Below are 20430 nucleotides of genomic sequence, written 5' to 3'. Positions count from 1 at the left end.
AGCGGGCGGGTGCTGGGGACATGAACGGTTAGGGTGCTATGACTTCGTTTGCGAAAGTATAGAGCAGTCACAACACGCCCATTGGTTCATTATCTTACCCTCATTGCTCGAGTAACTGTACGATATCTATCTATCTATAGAGTCACACCACCCCCATTTATCATACATATTAACAATCTCACTCACTATTTACTCACTACCGCTTCCTGAAAAACCGCGTTGCGACCATCACGGGCTCTGCAACCCGGATAATGGGAAAAAAAAAAGGGGGGGGTGGGGGGGCCGAAGCCAACGAAAGATCCAGTGAGTTGTACCTTCACCTTGTCGTGAAGGGTCCCACGCACTCTTTTCCCCTCGACCGACCATTCATCATTATAATACAGTATCAAACAGTACTGTACGATACCTGTTCGTGATTAGAGTACTGCGCATCGAAGCGAACCGATTTATATATATATATTATTTATTTGCTTTACGGTATAGCACCGCGCAATCGACAAGGTCGTCAAGGTATTAATTTAACGTCTCCAGGACAAATTGGTCGTTGTGCTGAAAGCGAGTATGGTACTGTCGTGCCTGGCTGTGAGACCAGGCGGGCGCGGCAGGGGGCAAGGGTGGCAGTGAATGGATATCTGCGTGTGAAGCTTGTAACGGTGGTAAGCCTTGCTCGCCCGCGCGAGTGTTGTGGCGTGGAATGGGATCGGATTCGTAGCGTGGATGGCGGGTTCCACACACGCTGTGTCATGAGACGTCACTCGGTAATTGTTGGCTTGGTGCACGTGCAAAGGGGGGGAATCGAGCTTTGTTTCATCATGAGCTGCCTGGAAATTGGTCACCTCCGGTGCCTTGCTGTACTATCGTACTCGAGTGCAAGATACCAAGTGAAAGAGCCCTCTCTTTCTGGCTCAAAAAGCCCCTAGTTTTTCTTTTTGGTTTTGTGTTACTTACGTTCTCTAGCCCTGTTATTCTCAAATAGAGAGAATTATTATAATCCAAGCACCACTTAAAGACGGCGAGATCTTTTCAATCGAAAATTCGTATTCTTAATCACCAGACAAGCTCCAGTCCAACCTCCCCATTCTCTAAACTACAATATAATCGCCCAGCATACGTGAACCCTCTGGAACGGAGAATGGGGGGATTCCGAGAGCAACTGTCGCCACCTATCCACTTAACCAACGTTTAAGAGCATAACAAAGTATCCTACTTGGCTCTAGGATCACAACTCGCACTAACTCGATGCCGATTCCCAGGAGCTTTGCGAGCGCCCACATTACCCATCCCATGAGCAAAATATGCCAAATATTCATCAGAGAGAGAGACTCATCCCTCGAAATCATAACCTCGCGGATTTGATGCAAAAAGGGCACAAACCCACTCATACCCTTGCTGAGGGGATGTACTTGGAGATTGCTACCAGCTCTTCCGAGAATGGCCTTTGCGTGTTCGCCTCCTGAAACGCTTTCTCTGCCCTGATCGTGGCGGTCACCGTCAACTGATCTCCCGACACTTGGAGAATATGAACTTCTGGGCGGCGTCGGCGGCATTTGCGCGGCATAACCACTTTCAAATCCTGTTGATCCTTGATGATCGATAAAAACCCCTGTGAGAGACCCTGGGTCACTCGACAGGATTAGTGCATTTCTTCTCGGGATTTTAGGACGGGCGTATATAGAAGGATCATGTAGGTTGGCATCCCAGCCCGCAGAAATCCCCGCACCCAATACAGCCTCAAGTTCTGGGATTCCGACACTCTCAATTCTCATGGGCGGGGAACCTGGCGTGGAGCCCCCTGGTGTGCTTGGGACTTTCGTGGGTTGCAGAAAGAGTTCTGAATCTTGACGGGGGTGGAGCGGCCCCGGTGACTCTTTGCTGAACCGCGGGAGCTCGTCCGACGAAATGGTCGCGCTCCGAAGGAATGGAAGCGTGAATTCGGGGTTGGGAGCAAGTGCTCCGCCGATGGGAGGGCGCATGTATTTGAGAAGAGGGGATGTGGAGGTGGAGGTGGAGGTGCGTAGCCGCTCTCGCATAGTCCTCACTTCTCCTTCTGGTTTCCATGAGTGTAGCCGTTGGGATACTGATGGTATAAATATCTGACCCTGTCCTGGAAGCTCTTCGATGAGACCTTGGGTTCGAGTTTGACGGTTCTGGCTGAACCCTTTTAGAGCCCTGAGAGGACTTTGGCCCGGCAGGCGCTGACGCTGCTGTTGGGGGTTTCTCTGGGAGACATAGTTTTTCCACGGCTGACTTTGGCAGCTTCCAGGACCTCCAACTTCCGGGCCGCCCACCCCTAAAAAAGACCCTTTTCCCTTTGCCTTCGGGGGAGTAGCATCATTCTCCAGAGATTCGACTTCCCCGGCAGTCTTTCCGGGATTCGTGAAAGGCTGTGGCTCCTTGGCCGAAGGCATTTTTGCCAGCTCGTTCTTCTCCTTAGGCTCCTCGATATAGCAATATTCCTTCAACGAAGCCTCTAAGCTGGGCAATCTCCGGACTTTCCTAGTCGTATTTGGCGATTTGGACCCGCTACCAGCGTCGACACTGTTGGCCGAAGAGTGGTTTCGAGAGTTGGCCGCGGTCTCAGTCGGGGTGGGTACCCCAGTAAACACGTTCGAATGTTTGGGCAATCTGTCCTCGTTCTTAACAGGCAATGGCGGAGGTAAAGGTGTCGAAATGTCAGAATTGGGGATGGAGCCAATTCCCGGAACCAAAGACCCAGATCTCCTTCTAACGACTAACGGAGTCCCCTCTCCCTCCTTCTGTTTTTTTTTTTGAGGTTTGAAAGAGCCCAGAGCCCTTGTGTCTTCATCGAGCTTGTTGAGTCTAGCCCGAATGCTATTGAAAAACTTTGTCTCTTGAAATCGGTTCATCATATTCTTGCGTGGTGGCATCGGGAGAGGGTTTGACGAATGGTTTCCCTGAAGGCGGGGATCAAGGTTAAATACGATTGCCATGGGGTCATCACTCATGATCCCATCGTAGCCAGGAATAGGGATAGGCGGGAGAGGCGGTGGTAGGGGTTTTCTAAAACCCAGCTGGGACAAGAATGGAGAGTTGGAATGTGGAGGGGGCTCCATCGTGAGGCCCCTAGCAAGGGATGGCTGGGTATAATAATAACGGCAGGTTGGATACTGAATAGGAATACAATAAGACTACCATAAGGCGCCGATAAAACTGGAATGTAAAGGTGGCGGATAGGAAAGTTGAGGAATAGGGGAGCCGTCAAATGATTGAAGCAGGAGAAAGGCTGGGAGGTTTGTATCTTTGATATATTATACGCGTGGAGAGCTCCTAGGTTGCGTCGCCCTTTTTCCTGCTGCACAGGACAAGTATAAATCAAAACCTGGATTTGTCTGTTAGCTTCCTAAGCCTACCAGTATGTTAAGTCCGGGATATACACCTTTAGGAATACTGCAATCCTATACATCGTGAGGGATAATTCAACCCTATGGCACTATTAATCTGTCTGCGAACTCGCGCCGTGATACACATCTCCCAGCCTACACCTAATCGTCAAAACTATGGTGATGGGCGATAATGATAAACTTGATGCCCCGGGATGGAGTAAACTAGTCCCTAAATAAGAATTAAAAGAGAACTAGGCACCCCTTAACTCACTTGGGCAGTGATGTGCTGGTAATGCCAGTACTCTTTGACGTATCCTCTGCTTGAGGTTGAATCCTCACAGCCCAAAACAACCTGGTTATCCTTAAATCTGGAAACCCGGCGTGGAGGGAGGTTGTATAGAATGTAACAAAATTGGAAAACCACATGGCGAGGTCTGGAAATGTCACTTTAAGGACAAAAGCGTGGCTATCGATTATCAGGAATGCAGATATTGGAATGTCACCTCTGCCACCACGATCCCGGTAACTCCCGCCTCTTCCAGCGACACAAGTAGCGGTAAGCTACGATACGGGTATGATATGATAGTATGATACACACGATACAAGTCACTTGCGCACTGCCTAGGCCTATCACCTGGCATTCAGATTTCTGAGCATTGTACTGGTATCATGGTTGGTCGTATACCAGCTCAGTGGTACTAGGATAATAAATTAGATCGAGATAGGCACGGTAACATGGTCACAGAATATCACTATCATATCATATCACAAGTATTATTGTTTCACGAATCACTTTGCAAAACCTCCGGTTTACAAACTGGGACCCCTGGGTTGAAACACTAAAAAAAAAATTGCTGATGAAATCTCGCCACATCATCAGTATAGCATTCACCACTCAGTGATCTCCTTCTCGAACCCCCGATTGGTAGTCGGAACTTTAGCCGCTGTAATTTTAACTGGCCCATTGCCCCTCTTACGCCTAGCCAAATACCCACTTCCATCCAGCCAAGGGTACTCGAGTGTTCGCTTCTTCTCAAACTCCTTGATCTTATCATCAATCAACAGAGTCAATCCGATATCATCAAGCCCATTAACCAAGCAATGCTTAGGGAATTCCTCCACATCAAACTTGGCCAACTCATTTCCATCGCCGTCCTTGATAACTTGATTGGGCAAATCGACCTCAACTTCTTTTCCCATCTCGGCCACCCGAGCAATCTTATCCAGGGCTGCCGAGTCATCGATGGCGATGGGAAGCATTCCATTCTTAAACGTATTATTGAAAAAGATGTCGGCAAATGATGGGGCGATAATACATTTAATACCGAAATCAAGGAGAGCCCATGGAGCATGCTCTCTGCTGCTACCACATCCGAAGTTTGGGCCGGTGACGACAAGAATCTTAGTGTTACGGTATGGCTCCTTGTTGAGAACAAAGTTTGGATTTTCGGTTCCGTCGGGGTTGAATCGGAGAGCGAAGAATAGAGCAGATCCCAGACCGGTTCGTTTGATAGTTTTAAGAAACTGTTTGGGGATAATAGCGTCGGTGTCGATGTTCGCCATTGGGAGAGGAGCCGCAATACCCTTCAAGGTGAGAAACTTTGGGATGCCAACTCCCACGGCGGAAGCACTCGAAGTATCCTCGCGAGCTGCAGCATCGGCGTTGGAAGCTTCCTCGTCAATTGGAATATCATCGATTCTATCCATATCCTCATCGGTAACTGGGTCCGGATGCTCTGCCTCAATTATGGTCTTAGGCACGCCCCCTGCCCCCTCAGGTTCGGCAGCTCCAAAAGTAAACCCCCTCACATCTGCCAATTTTCCTGAAATTGCTGCCGAAGCCGCCATTGCTGGAGACATCAAATGAGTACGACCACCCGCGCCCTGTCTACCCTCGAAGTTACGGTTGCTTGTGCTAGCGCAGCGTTCCTGCGGAGACAGAATATCCGGGTTCATGCCTAAACACATGCTACACCCAGCTTCTCTCCACTCGAAACCAGCATCAAGGAAAACCTTGTCCAATCCTTCCCTCTCCGCCTGTTTCTTGATAAGCCCAGAACCAGGAACGACCATTGCTCTCATAATATTGGGCGCGATCCTCCTTCCCTTCACAACTTTCGCCGCCGCACGAAGATCCTCAATGCGAGAATTGGTACAAGAACCAATGAAGACCTTGTCTACGGTAATTTCTTGCATAGGAGTATTAGGCGCCAAACCCATGTATTCCAATGCACGGACAACACGCTGTCTAGCGACAGAATCACCGAATTCGGAAGGGTCCGGAACCTTGCCAGTGATGGGAACAACGTCTTGAGGAGATGTGCCCCACGAGACGGTTGGCACAACATCCCTAGCATCAACATAGACTTCAATATCCCACACAGCGTCGGGATCAGACTTGAGGGTTCTCCAGTACTTCAACGCGCTATTCCATTCCGGCGATTCGTATTTAGGAGCAAGAGGCTTTCCTTTAAGGTATTCGAAAGTCGTTTCGTCCGGCGCAATCAATCCTGCCCTAGCACCACCCTCGATCGACATATTGCACATGGACATTCTCGCTTCCATACTCAGCGACCTAATCGTAGACCCGGTGAACTCAATCACTGCGCCAGTTCCACCCGCAGTACCAATCTTCCCAATGATGTGCAGAATGATATCCTTGCTAGTGACACCAGGTAGAAGCGCACCATTGACTTCAATTTTCATATTCTTCGACTTTTTGTTGATAAGGGTTTGAGTAGCAAGAACATGTTCGACCTCAGAAGTCCCAATACCGAAAGCGAGAGCACCGAAAGCACCGTGTGTTGAAGTGTGAGAATCACCACACACAACCGTAGAGCCCGGAAGAGTGAAGCCCTGCTCCGGACCAACAATATGGACGATACCTTGGCGACTATCACCGAGGCCAAAATAGGTCAAGCCAAATGCTTTAACGTTATCCTCGAGTGTTAAACATTGTATGCGGGAGTCCTCTTCTTCAATAAAGGTCTTTGCGTTTTTATAGTTTGCGCGGCTTGATGTCGGAATGTTCTTTACCAAAGTCAGTGAACCAAGACTGAGAGGCATAACTGACAAGATGATTGGCATCAACGTACATGGTCGACAGTAGCCAAAGTGCAATCAGGTCTCCTAACAATCCTTCCCGCGTTTCTCAGCCCTTCGAAGGCTTGCTACACATTGCAGTAATCGTTAGCTATGCGCAATTCAAGGAAGGAAAAAAGAAAAAACGTAAAAATGAATATTAAAAACTAACAGGTGATGTGACTTCGTGAACGAGGTGTCTTCAAGCGCAAAGAATATTAGTTTATTTCCTTGTTCGCCGGAAATGCAGATCAATACCTATCAATATAAATTGTCTGACCATCGACAAGATGATGGGCGTATATCTTGTCGTAAAGTGTTGTGGGTCCTTTCTCCTGAACAGAAGGCATGATGGTGAGGGCGAAATGTGTCGTAGGGATCGAAGAAGTTTGCTGCAGCCACCAGATGAGGGATGTGCACAAGGGATATAAATGATGAGGGGGAGGGGGCAGGGGGGTATCAGATGAGAGAAGAGGAGCGGAGGAGAGAGCGGGAGAAGGAGGGGAAGTTGTGAGCGATATAATTCCACAAACTCGGAGATGGCAAGTGGGGCCGCAGGTTATGGTCAAGAGGGTTCAAGTTATGACTCTAATCCCCTCCTCTGCAAGAAAATAAAAATAAAAAATAGGCCTAACCTAGACAGGTTACGTGAGTTACAGATTATGGTACCATATGTACCGTGGTTGCAGTATGTTACCCTCGAGTTCTTGATAGACCCGGAGGGGCAGAGAGTGCTCGATGATCATACCGGTACTTGAGTATCATACTAGTAGTCTAAAGTACTCCTGGGACACCTCTGCATCAACGAAGAGTTTGTGATGTTTTTCATGTTGCCCCTCATTCGCCAGCCATTTGCCAAGACCGTAATGCATGGAGGGGTCAGCTCCCTCTTCTCCCTATTTATCCCCCACAAATTCAATTCGTTTACGGTAAGTGCGAGATATCGTATAGTACCCCACCATGCACTCCGACTGCTTAACTGCAGCCCCAACTGGCAATTGCAACAATATTTACTCCTAACTTAATCCCTGAGACCAGCCTCGACACAGCACCATCTCACTCCAACATATCACAGAAATGAGCTCCGATCACCTTGACCTTGACGATGAGGAGCCCCCAGCTCTAGTTTCGACTGAAACTCTCCTCAGCCTCGAAGACCTTCAGCTATCAAAGGCACCGATAACAATTGTCACGGGATACTTGGGAGCTGGGAGTGCGTGTGAAACCTCTCCCCTATATCCTGAGACTTTGTCTGCTCATGCTAATTGTGACAGAAACTACCCTCTTAAACTATATCCTTACTGAGCAACATTCAAAGAAGATCGCAGTCATTTTAAACGGTGGGTAGTTTCTCATTCACTGATTTAGTTACTCCACTGTGCTGCCCTACCTTATTTAGTGTGTTTGCTAATATTACTTGTTTAGAATTTGGAAACTGTGAGCTCATCCCCTAATGCCCGACAGAAACCCTTCCGTTGCGGGTCAAGCTTGGAATATTTTGTTAATGATGAAGACAATTTGACTGGGCGGTTTTGAATAGCAAGCGATATCGAAAAATCGTTAACCATCCAGAGAGATGGTCAGCAAGTTGAAGAATGGCTGGAGCTAGCAAATGGCTGTAAGCACACCGAAAATTTCCCCTTATCCATCCTCTGAACATGGCATCTGAGGCATAATACAGGTATTTGCTGCTCAGTAAAGTAGGCTTTACCCCTGCCTCCTCAATGGTCTCTGTTTGCCAACTTTAGGTTGTAGGGACATAGGGGTAGCGGCCATCGAAAAACTTATGGAACGCCGGGGCAAGTTTGATTACATCCTTCTAGAAACGACTGGGCTCGCAGACCCTGGAAATATAGCGCCTATGTTTTGGCTAGACGAAGGCCTTAAATCAACGATATTTTTAGATGGAATTATTACCCTTGTCGATGCAGCAAATATTATTCGTACCCTCGAAGACCAGCAGGAATTCTCGAAAGATGATGAAGCGGGTGTTGGGATGACTACTGCACACTTACAGATCTCTCACGCGGATGTGGTGGTGATAAACAAGGCAGACCTAGTTACTCGGGAAGAGATGGAGATCGTTGAGCAGAGGATAGCGGGCATGAACGGATTAGCAAGAATTATTGTCACGGAGAGGGGTAAGGTAGATAATCTTGGTGAATGGCTCTTGGATTTGAAGGCCTACGAAAATGTTGGGGAGTTGAAAATACCAATTAAAACTCGGTTAGATGAGGTGTGTCGATCATTACCTGCTTTATTAGCCTCGTTTGGAAGCCCCGCTAACTTGTATTAAAAAATTTCAAGACAATTTCAACTGTTTCTCTTGAGCTCCCCGAACTAGATGGAGAGATGTTGGATTCCTTGGATGCTTGGATTAGGTCTTTATTATGGGAAGCGGAAGTTCCGAGTCCGTCGAAAAAAGCGGGCGATCAGGTCTCAGGACACTCGAACGAACAACCGATTCTCGATATCCACAGATTGAAAGGGAGGGCTATCACGAAAACGGGAAATGTCCTGCTAATACAGGGCGTACGAGAAACCTTTGAGATATTTGATGCGCCGGATCAGAACCTAACAGCGGAAGGTGAAGGAAAGCTGGTTCTGATTGGGAGAGGATTAAGAGATGTGGATGTGAAGGGGAGTCTGAAGTGGTTCCTGTCTCGCGGAAAAGCCGAATGAACCAAACCGGAGAACGATAAATGAACAAAACAAAATGTTTTGCTGTTGTCTTATCATCCATCATTCAAGCACTGCAAGTGAACTACCGTATGCCAAGTGGTGTTGTACAACATCCATCTGAACAATTGGAAATTAGGCTCACACACGGGAGTAACCCCCCAAGTGTGTGTGGTGGGGCGGCTTCAGCTTTTATGAGCTTTTAGATACCAGTAGCTTTGTAGTAACATAATGTCATGGTCTCTCTGCAAAGCACTACTATGAGGCGCTCATAAAGCCATTCGAGTACCGGTGCCGTAGCCATTATACACGTATTACGGTTGTGGGGCTTCTGAGCGGTGTGGCAGACGAGGCGGTGTATGGGCCATCGAGCAACGGATCTTGCAGGGGCGTGATTGTGGATGCCCAACGAGTTTTTGGTGAAAGTGATGTACGAGTACTGGACGAGTACTGGACTGCGCGGCAATTTATAGTGCAAATCCCATGTGCAATGCCCTTCAGGTTACAGGTGCCCTGCTGGGTCCCCAAAGGACAAAAGAGGAAACAAGGACAAGGCGATTGGAGGAGAGCGAGAATGAGCAAAATCATGTAAATCATGTTTCATTCAATATTGACAAATTTGTTGAACGAATCTCCCGTCCCCGTAATAACCAATTATGATACTTTAACGTACCGTATGGTACCGGTACTCGTAGGTTCCTGTGAACTGAACCCCTAGGGACTGGGTTTTTATCGATTCTCAAAGCGCCACCACCACCACCACCACGTTTTGTGCACACCCCTCATGATGCCTACAGTAACTTTTGCTGTTCCCTTACAATACCACGTTGCCCATTAAACCCGGCTATTTGTTCGTCCTTGTAGGGTTTATGGCGTTGTAGTGGTAACTGGAATAGTGAGAGATTAAATCCTTTCCCTTCTTCAATTGTTTAATGGCACCGTACACAAGAGGTTAAATACAGTACAAGTGAGTTGGCCCATTATACCCACAGGACAAGAGTATGGCCGACTGCTCGACAAAAAAAGCCATCCCGCCAGGGATTATTTATGCCCGCTTCCAGAGCGCCAACTCACACCACCAGAGAGCTCAACCAGTTGACCGAAAGCCTTGCAAGGAGCTGAGGTACTGTACGAGTACAGTGCGGTTGTCTGCTCAAGCACAGCGCTCGTGCTGTGCTCGAGCAAGAGAACAGCCAAAATGAGTGATATTCAGGATAAATCAATTGACCCAGAGACACCAGCACCGTATGGTGACCCGCGGCTCTATCGGCTGGTATTGAATGGTCAACAAGGTAACCGAAGACATGACAGGCATCCTATTTCAAGTCGCTCAATCTTTGGTTCAGTTCCGTACAGCACAGTACCGCTCAGAATTGTAAATTATGGTCTCGGGTTGTCGCTTGCACGCGGTCGACCGCCGCCAGACTTCTCTAACCAACCCACCCCTTCGTCTATTTACCTTCCGCAGTCTCGGTGTCCTCTGTCTGTCTCTTGGTGCCTGTCTGTATCCACTTGCCTGGTCTCGTTCGTCATTCCATTTCCCTCATTCCCACTCCCCCCCCCCCCAGTCGGTCAGCCAGGCTTCCTCGACCCCAAATCAAAATTCAGAAATTTGAGTTGCTCCAAGAGTGCCAACCAAATACTGTAAGCCCATCAGACCCCTCTGTTTCTACTCGAGTAGTCTATTCTTTTCATTATCCCTCTGTCCGCTTGCCAACGCCTGCTCTGCTGCCGTAGCCTACGTTGTACGTGCCCGACTTTCCCCACAATTGCGTCCGGCAACTCATTTCGCCCCACAAGTCCTTCAGGTTGCTCACCCTGGAGCTGTTAGGGAAATCCCGGACGGTAGAAAAGGAAAGACGAAGGAAAATTGGAAAGAGGAAAAGGAGAAGTCAAGAATCTCACTATCGTACCCTAGAGTATGTGTCTGCCAAGTCTCGAGAGAACATTGATTGTTATCGAAAGAATAGGTCTAAATATCTAAAAGCTCACAGATTTTCTTATAGAACCCTCAAAACTTTCTATACTATCTATACTCTACTCAATTTGCCTTTAAGGAGCCTTGTGCCCGTCACTGTTTCTTAACTAAGCTGGTCTACCCTCTAACGCCGCACGCACTGCAACCATTTCTCCCCTCTCAGCCGCCTCACACCCGGCTACTTATCTTTCACAAGACCAACTGACCACCACCTCTCCTCTCCTATCCACCCCTCTTTCGTGCTTTCATCTACCCACGCGCAACACATTCTCACCTGACATAGGCGCGACCCGAGATTTCTCTGGCCCTTCCCTTTAGACACTTATCCTCCTGCTGGCCCTACACGAGCACCACTCCTCATCCGTCTCGATTTATTTCCCTGAATTCAGGCAAGTGTTACTACAAAACTTCAATTGCGGGCTATCACCATAGATCACTTTTTACGCACAAACTAGCCATTACCTATACCACATTTGAACAAACAACCTACCCTCTGGTCCTCTAGAATATTGCATCAATGACGAATAGCGGAGTCGCGACGGACGATCCGGGAGCCAAGTCCCCCTCGAAAACGCCCCTTCAGTTGATTGCTCGGGAAAACGACAAGGACGATAACAGCGTTATCCATGGACACGATATGGACTCTCTTGAGCCCACACACAAGGAGTCGGAAGTTGCGGATGATGAAGATTCCGGGTCCCTCTCAGGGTCTAGTGACAACGAGCAAGTTCGGGAAAAGCTTAAGAAAACTTATATTGCGAATGTGCGGCCCGAGTCCGCAGCAGCTAGTGAGAGTCAAAAGGAGGATGGAGAATCGAAGGCTACTGATAGTGCTGCTGTCTCCGAAACTGACCAAGATATGGGGGAAGAAAAACCTCGACGGCCAAGGAAGCGAAGCATTGAGGAAACGGATCCTGGTGAGGATGTTAATATGGGGAATGAAGGGAATGGGAAAGAGACGGATTCAAGGCATAGGGTTCATGAGAGAAAGAGGAGCAGAGAAATTTCCGACGATGACATGGCAAAGGCTGCCAGAGCTCTCAATAGGGTGAAAACACCACCAACCCATCCGGAAGAAGACGAGATTATGGGCCATAACGATGGTTTACATTCCGCAAGCTCAGCCATGACTAGCCCACGGAAACTGGAGCGAAAGAGGAGCAGAAACAGGTTCGATGAGGATGATAAGGACAAAGACGCCGACCGTAGGAAAAAGATGGTGGCAGAACGAAAGGAGGAGACGGATTCCGGAATGGGTGCAGATATTCCCACACCATCTAATGAGTTGACTAACGGCAAAGCCTTCGGCAAGCCAGAGGTTGCCAGAATGAGTTCCACTGAAACTGATACAAAATCCGAATCCAAGGTATTTATATATCACAATGTTGCTTCTACCATTCTGTCCCAACTTATACTGATGTATCCCCAAAGACTTTAGCAAGCAGTGGGTTCGGTAACACGTCCGCCCAATCACCCTTCGCAACAGCTTCTGTAAGCTCTAAACCATTGTTCGGGGGCTCGGGGCCATCTGATACATTCAAAAAGTCGGCTTTCGGGGCAATGTCCGGCTCAGCAGCATCCCCCTTCGCTACCCTTGGGTCTGCATCCCACCCCCCAAGTCCATTTGGCGCCTTAGGCAATACTACTGCAAAGCCTCCGGCATTTTCGTCTGGCTTTGGAAGCTCCTATGGTCCTTCTGGGTTCGGATCTCTGGGTGGCAAAGCTGGGGATGTTATTTCCTCGGCTCCTAAGCTCTCGGGACCTATCGGTGGGACAGCAGCAAAACCATTTGGAGCTCCAGACGATGATGATGAGAAGACGGACGATGAAAATGGGGAGGGAGGTGGTGTAGATTTGGAGGCGCATAAGGAGGCCTCTTCCGGAAAGGAGACCTTCACCCAACAAGAAAGTAGGTCCATTATTCAACGCCCTCATATCACATTGTCGCCCCGTTCGTTACTTTGTTACCTTTGTCCATGGCTACCGGTTTCTGTTCAATACTAACTCGGAAATAGTTGCTACTGGAGAGGAGGGTGAAATCACAGTTTTCAAATGTCCGGGAAAAATCTTTTCGTTTGATAAAGAAAACAAAGTCTGGAAGGAACGGGGAAAGGGTACCTTCAAACTCAACACCAAAGGTTCAAAATCTTCCATTTCAGCGAGCGCATTTGGATTAGATGATACCCCGTCCGCCTCTGTGCCTGAGGAGAAGAAGAGTGCAAGGATACTTATGAGAACCGATGGAACTTACACCTTGATTCTTAATGTGCCCATCTTCAAAGGAATGATATTTGGGGACCATGCTGGGAACAAACCTACAGGCAACCAGTTCCTTCTCTTGATCCCAAATTCAAGTGGAGGCTTGGACTCTATGACATTAAAGGTACTCCCAATCTCTTGACTAGTTGCTGATGTCCTCTAATCCACTCTATGAGTAGCTTAAATCGGCTGCACATGCGAAAGAGCTTTACGACCACGTGAGAAATCTACACGACGAGCTTTTCCCATGAGATCATTATACCATCGCTTCGTCAAAGATATGACATGGAGTCGCCAATTCCACAAACCACAAGACTTGCTATCACGCTCTTTGAGGATTAGAGATCGTATGATGGGATATTTAAACTCTTCAAATTCAGCCATGTGCAGCTATTATTTTTATTTTTCCCATTTATCCTTTACCCCCCTTGTTTCATCTCTTTCCCCTTTAGCCCTTCTCCTTGCGTGGGAAAACTTTCTTTTTCTATCTCTTCCCTATAGTTGTTTTTACCCTTTGTATACCTCATACTGTTTATCTTGAGTATGAGTAGTACATACTTCCACTACTACTACTTTCTCTTGTCGAGGGAGATATATAGAGGGAGGGCGTGGGGGAGGGCATGGTAGTGGAGTTGCTCGGGTTAACGGAAAAGGGGCTGCCGGGGGGCGGAATTCTCACCGGTTTATTTCTATACCATTCTCGTATGATTTCTTTTTCCCCATCCCCACTCTCCTCTTCATCCTCAACTTCATCTCCTTGACTCGTTCCCGCGTTCTCATCTTTGCCCAGAGACTTATGGTACCAACCCGATTCCTATCCTCCATCCGTCCATCCACCCATCCATTCCATACGGACCGGAGCCGAGTTCATGTGTTTGAATAGTCCCGAGGGTGTCTCAATCTCTCTTACCGTACCTACCTACTCTCTCGACTTCACCCTTTAGTCCCTTGCCTTACTTTGCCACCTGCCGCTTACATGTCATTTCAATCTTTCTCCTTACTTTCCCTTTCCTTGCCTCCAAAAAGAGTTCCCACTGGAGGAGGATGTGCTATTGTTAGAATCATGTGCTTGCTTGCTTTTGCTTAACTTCGTCTCGGTGAATTGGGGTGGTAATTACAATATAAATATGAAAAAATGAAAAAATGAACAAAAAAAAAAGCCCTCCATCATGCGGGAGGCGGAATATCTAGAGATCCCAAAAGGATGTTTGGTTACACGAACGTTGGGATGGTACCATTGTCATCGAGAAAGCATTTATCATATAAATCTTGTCAACCTTTTCCTCGTTCGTCTCCTGGCTAAGATACGTCTTCCCTTTTCTCTAAAACGAAAAAGAAAAAGAAAACTACCTTTTTAGTCTAGCTCGTGCTTTCTTCCCTCTCCCACGATAACTAGTAATCTACCTGCATGCGCCCTCTTTTATATTATCCTTTTTGCACCTTTCTGCCCTTTATTCTCTCCTCTTCCCGATTTCCCTGCTGGTTGGTTCACTTTACATGCCCTGGGTGCTTTGGTGTGATGTGAGGTTAGGTGAATAACTTAGAATATTGATTTTTCCTTTCCTTTCCTTTCCCTTAATGCAGGAGGCTGTGGGGTATCGCATTTTGGCAGATGGATAGATGGTTTGAGTTTGGTATCGTATCATATGATTCAGTTCCCGGGTATATCCGATCACAGGGTGTCACTCGGGATGATTTCCGTGAGTTAGAGCAGTAGCATGCTATACATTCAGCCACAAGGCCGGAGAAAATTTGATGAAAGTCCTTCGAGTTGAAGGACTTTTTTTGTGTGTAACCCCTTCTCCACGCACAAGTATAGCTGATCCGCTCTTTTTAGCAGAAGGGAGGTTGAGAATTTAAGCATTGCCGATTATGGATCGCGGAGGCGGTAGGCTTCCCTGAAGCGGGGGAGGGGGGGGTGAGCACCGGTATTAGAGCTATGCGCTGGCCTGAGGTGATGGGAAGGAGTCTGAAGTCATGGTGCTCCATTCGTCGGGGGGGTGTTTTTCTATCGAATCGTATCAGATCTCACACCCGGAAAGTTAATCGTTCCCGTATATAATATACTTTCTTTTTTCCATTTGAAATGCCTCGGTTTTGCGATGAATTGTGTGAGGTTGGGTCAGATGTACTGATTGCTCTCGCCCCTTGATGTATGATACTAACGGTTTATCAAAGCTTCCTTTGGCCGGGTATCTATGGATAGGAATGCCTTCTTTGAACTACCTTTGGAAAGCGTGGGGACGTTCACCTTATACTGTATTCCTAATCTATAGGGAGTCAGCTCTCACCTACGCTAACTACCGGCACATTAACTATGTCTTACTTGCTCAGGTTAGCATTGAGAGAACAATAAAAATGCTGCCTCTTACCCCTCCTGGCCGAAAATGTCAAATACGATCCAGTCCAACCTAATAGTTTGTTAAATATGCTATGATATCGTATCCCGTGTGAGACGTTCACCGAGATTTTGAATGATAAGATATGCTCAGTGTGGATATGGTTCGGGGCGCGGTAATCCATCATGATATCAGGCCCAGGACGGATCTCCGCTACGAGTACGGTACTAATACCGTATGTGGGCATATTAGACTAATTTACAGAAAATTATTATGGCACCGTGGCCACGTAGAGCCCCATTGCCTACTCAAGGCAGAATAGAGTAATTGAGATGTTGAGGTGTGGGCACAGTATCGTGGTCTACCTTCTTTCCTTTTTTGATAACTGCAAAACGAACGAGTTGTGATGACCGAGGCTTGGTTACTTTAAGGTTTAAAGTTGGGTTTTTTCGGTTAGTTGTAGTTAATGGGGATGTCGTCATCGCGCATGACCTAGGAACAATATTATTGGCTGTCTCACCAGAGTTCGAAAGAATCAGATGTTCTCGTTTTAATATCATACTTCGTCTGTTTGCACGGTGGTTGAGCCCTGTCTTGAGTGCCCTGTGCTGCTAGTATGATAACTGTGCTCGTATCATACACCCCATCGTGTTCCTGGATTACAGGGTATACGAACAGTATAAACGCGTACCTGGCGTGCCCGGGATCACGGCGCTATCCGTGATGTGTTCGCCCATTATGAGAGCTGTATTTCCTCCATGATTTCTCCTGTCTTCTGGTTAGGTCCTTACTCCCGCCTCCTTAACTATATTCCAACTTCTCGAACCTCTCAATTTTGTTCTGGGGATCTCGCCCAATTTCTAGCGACGGAGAGAAGATTATTAATATGTCTCAGGGTGCTGCCCCTCCGGTCTCGGATGGGCCAGCAAGAGCAGTGATGGACGATGGTGTCCTTCCCTTCGCTTCAGCTCCCGCCTCACCCAATGCCAATGAACCGAGTATCATACCCCTATAATATTATTAGGTAAGAGTGCCACTACAAGCTCTAGCGCCTGAGACACTTGAACATTTGTTCCATCTCACGGACGGCTCTTTGGGCACTGTGAGTGGTAAGTAGTCCCTGGATAGCATATTGATGTGCGGGATCACTAATCTAAGAGATGGCTGTTTTGCATAGTATGATATCTTGTTTTCGCTGCCGGATTTGGGGTTTTAAGCATAATACGTGCTATAAATGGCGGTTAGAAACCCTAGAGTTTCAAGGTGGGGGGATATACGACACCCGCAATGACTATCAGCCAACCACTAGTACAATTTTTCTATTTGCCTTTACGCCCGCCCGCAGCGTGGCGATCTCTATGGTATTCTCTATTGCGCTTAGAGCTTTCACAAAGTACAGTCAGTCGTCAGAAGTGTTCGTGATCCGTGACATGTTTAATTGGTGATTGCGCCATAGGGTGCCGTGGTGGGGTAATGGTAGTGGGGTTGTGTTGCCAGCGCGTGCACGCGCGGAAAAATGAGTGAACGAACAAACAAGTGAACGATCAATACTACCCCAATGACAGTAGATAAATTAAAATTTAATAATAGAAATAGAAATAACAATGTCTAGTACTTTGTATAACCTCCCCTTGCTTCCAGAACTGCAGCTACCCTATCAAGCATTGATTTCCACAACTTCTCAAAAAACTCCTTAGCAATTGTTTCCCAAACCAATGGTAATACATGTGCCAACCTCTGCTTAACAGCTTCCTTTCCTCCTGGGGTATCTGCAATCCTGGGATACTACTGGTGCAAGCGCTTTTTAAGCTCAACCCATACATGCTCAATTGGATTTAAATCAGGGGAATAAGGGGGATGCTCCTCCACCTCAATAGAGTTTCTCTCCAACCAATCCATAATACTATAAGCCTTGTGAACAGGAGAATTGTCTTGCTGAAACAGAATATCTTGCATGCCAAAAGAGATCATTTGATGAATAACAGGAAAAAGATGCCTTCTTAAAAGCCTATCATACCTGGTCTTATTCATATTTTGAGTAATAGAAACTAAAGGACCTTTTCTCTTACCCCAAAAGCACCCCAAAACCATAAGCGAAATTCCCTGATTCTTCTCCTTTGAATGAACATAATCAGCTAGTCACTTCTCTCCAGGTTCTCTGAATACCCATTGCTGCTTTAGATCTCTGGATTTCTCTACACTACACTTATCACTCTGAATCACTGCTTCAAAATCTTCTACTGTCCAATTCTTATAAATTGTAGCCCACCTCAATCCCTTAGCCACATGCTCAGGTTTGAGCCTAGGCCTTGATTCAGCAAGCCAGTTCTTGAAATTGGCCTCTCTGAGTACTCCTTCCACTATTTTTGTTGATATTAGTTAGTCAATCATAGTCGATCACTCATAGTGGTCCTAGGACCAGGTGAAATTACCAGTAGAAAGAGAAATACCTGGTGTATATTTATCCCTGAAGGTGGATCTGGTCATTTTCCAGTTGTATTTAGCTGCTTGGACAATTGTATGATAATGCTGATGGCTGAGAATAGGGGTGCTGTAACGATCCCTCTCTGGATAGTTAGTTCTTGGTGACGGGGAACGATACTTATCTTTCTGTCTTCTTCTTTCTTTGTCTTACGATAGCTCTAGGCCTCCGCCTACGTTACCGATAGTACAAGACCTTTGTCTTCTGTCAGGAACGCCTATTGTAAGCTTTCTCTAACTCGTCTTCGTGAAGGACTTTTCTTGGCGTAACAATAACAGTGCAATAAAGATAAAGATCGTAAAGATGTTTTATATTCTTTAAAGTAATGAGCGGGAAAAGTACTTAGAAGTCAATCTAATTTTATTTAAACTCGTACCGCCAACACTGGCATACGATGAGCTCCCGCTGGCACAGGGATACCGCTAACCGGCATACCACTAATCCTAAGCTAACTAAGTCTACGGTCCCATACCTGCCATCCCCGAGTCATGCCCGCATGGAAACTAATTACAAGACCATCAAACAACCCAGCGCCCGCCCCGGTCCAAGTCTGTAGCTCCTCTGGTATGAAGCCAACCAGCACTAAGCATAGCCGAAGCCGAGCAAAAGACCAACCCAGCCAGGTTCCTCGTCCAACAAAATATCAAATCACTACCGCCCGGCCTGAACACCGTCCCACAACACCTTCACCACAGTAGAAAACTAACAAAAACTAAAACAAACATAAACTACAGGTGACACAATAGCAGAGAGGAGGTGACCAACATGTCTACCTCTCGCATCCGCATGCCAGGCCGTCGATCCTATGAACCCACTTTGCCAAGTGCCTCCGAGGAGCGTAATGGTGAGGAGGACCTGTACCCACTGCCTGTCCTCCAAAACAAACCCATAAACAAAAGAAATACATAGAAGTGGTGACAGACCTAAAACAGTCAGTGGGGCCTATCTCCCACCCGTGGTGCCATGTCCCTGCCAGCCATACCCATTGCCAAACCAAAGAAACCAAACAAACCCCACAAAACCCAGCACGCAAGACCCAAACAAGTCCAACCAGGTGGTCGCAACCCACTATCCGCACAGGTGGCCATCAGTCAACTGGTCCATCGAGGAGCTTTGCAGCACTCAGCAGCTTCGCCCAACAGTCCAAGCCGAACTGGAAACACTTAAGTAGACATTGCCTAACCTGACGCATACCCGACCGGTGCTCGCAGGTGCCTCTCCCCTCCCAATCAGCCCTCCCCAAGCTCCACACACCAGGCATCACAGAGCCCATCCAGCCCCCCAGCCTCTCAGACAGATCAAGCATCCGACAGCCACAGGACAGCATATACCCAGCCCCACCAAGCAGCCACTGGTCTTGGCCGCCCAACAGAGCCTCAACCCCCAACACCGTATAGCCAAGGGGGGCCCACCAGCCACAGCCGGGAGCCACAAAGGAGGCAGCACCAACACCTGAAGGCGCTGGCACCAGCTACACCATCCGACCCAGCCAAACCGAAGTCCAACTAAGCCGAGAAAGAGTCAGCAGAGCCAGCAAAAGGCAGCCCCACAGGTCCAGCGTGAAGTCAGACTGAACAACGGGTAAGAGGCACCCCCAACCGACGCGACAAGAAGGGGGAGGGCGAACGAACAGAAGCAGACAAACAGAAGGTAGACCCCACTTGCAATAGGTGAAGCTGCCAACCACAGACCACAACTGAACCACCTAAACGTACAGACAACGTGAGTGTCTGGCAGCCAATCGTCCCACACCACCCCAGGTAGCAACAATAACCACACCAGGGGGTAAGATTTTTCAGGGTCAAAGCTATCCCCACGGGTGCGAGGAGGAGATGCCTGACTAAATTACCGTAAATGCCTCAAGGACAAAACTCCAAGGGAATGGCGATAAACAACATTGTAGGACTCCGACCGTAGAAACGTAGAGTAACAAGGTAGGGAGGGGCCGGCAAGGCCCCCTCCCTAGAGGAAGTGATGCGGCCGGTATGACGTGTTGATACTTGGGAAGGTCATCAGTCTAACCCAAGGGCGTTTTGTATCGCGAGAACTAAGAACTCTGTTAAAACCCAACAAGAGACCTGAGTTAGTCCAAAGAACGACACGGGTGATCCCCCCAAACGCAATGTTCAATCCCCCCAAACGAATGCGAAACCTGCAAGTAGACGATAGACAGGAAGCCGTAGACATTTTACCGTAAGGGGCTCGGAAGTGACCATGATGAGTGCTCGAAGTGCTAGCATTGTGAGATAACCAACCCAACGAAACGAG

General features: G+C 47.7%; 4 protein-coding genes; 2 read left to right on the top strand and 2 right to left on the bottom strand.

Moving 5' to 3' along the window:
- Positions 1 to 1018: 1018 nt before the first annotated feature.
- GSTUM_00006414001 (uncharacterized protein) lies at positions 1019 to 2867 on the bottom strand (the record flags this gene model as incomplete). XM_002838584.2 has 1 exon in its annotated part: positions 1019 to 2867. One exon carries the CDS (start codon positions 2865 to 2867, stop codon positions 1164 to 1166), a length of 1704 nt encoding a protein of 567 aa, XP_002838630.1. The 3' UTR covers positions 1019 to 1163.
- Positions 2868 to 4104: 1237 nt separating this feature from the next.
- GSTUM_00006413001 (uncharacterized protein) lies at positions 4105 to 6964 on the bottom strand. XM_002838583.2 has 4 exons: positions 6684 to 6964; positions 6598 to 6625; positions 6440 to 6514; positions 4105 to 6374 (listed from the first exon to the last, which is right to left on the bottom strand). The coding sequence occupies exons 1-4, from the start codon at positions 6773 to 6775 to the stop codon at positions 4233 to 4235; spliced, it is 2337 nt and encodes a 778-aa protein (XP_002838629.1). The 5' UTR covers positions 6776 to 6964; the 3' UTR covers positions 4105 to 4232.
- Positions 6965 to 7502: 538 nt separating this feature from the next.
- GSTUM_00006412001 (uncharacterized protein) lies at positions 7503 to 9155 on the top strand (the record flags this gene model as incomplete). XM_002838582.2 has 7 exons in its annotated part: positions 7503 to 7638; positions 7700 to 7765; positions 7851 to 7862; positions 7966 to 8043; positions 8107 to 8125; positions 8181 to 8661; positions 8733 to 9155. 7 exons carry the CDS (start codon positions 7503 to 7505, stop codon positions 9105 to 9107), a joined length of 1167 nt encoding a protein of 388 aa, XP_002838628.1. The 3' UTR covers positions 9108 to 9155.
- Positions 9156 to 11492: 2337 nt separating this feature from the next.
- Positions 11493 to 14189, top strand: GSTUM_00006410001 (uncharacterized protein). XM_002838581.2 has 5 exons: positions 11493 to 12448; positions 12514 to 12573; positions 12628 to 12991; positions 13098 to 13465; positions 13521 to 14189. Exons 1-5 carry the CDS (start codon positions 11600 to 11602, stop codon positions 13590 to 13592), a joined length of 1713 nt encoding a protein of 570 aa, XP_002838627.1. The 5' UTR covers positions 11493 to 11599; the 3' UTR covers positions 13593 to 14189.
- Positions 14190 to 20430: the final 6241 nt, after the last annotated feature.

Source organism: Tuber melanosporum, assembly GCF_000151645.1.
Source record: "Tuber melanosporum whole genome shotgun sequence assembly, scaffold_26, strain Mel28".
In the NCBI taxonomy this organism is placed as follows: domain Eukaryota; kingdom Fungi; phylum Ascomycota; class Pezizomycetes; order Pezizales; family Tuberaceae; genus Tuber; species Tuber melanosporum.
Note: the sequence above shows the minus strand (reverse complement) of the source record. Positions and strands in the feature narration are given on the sequence as shown.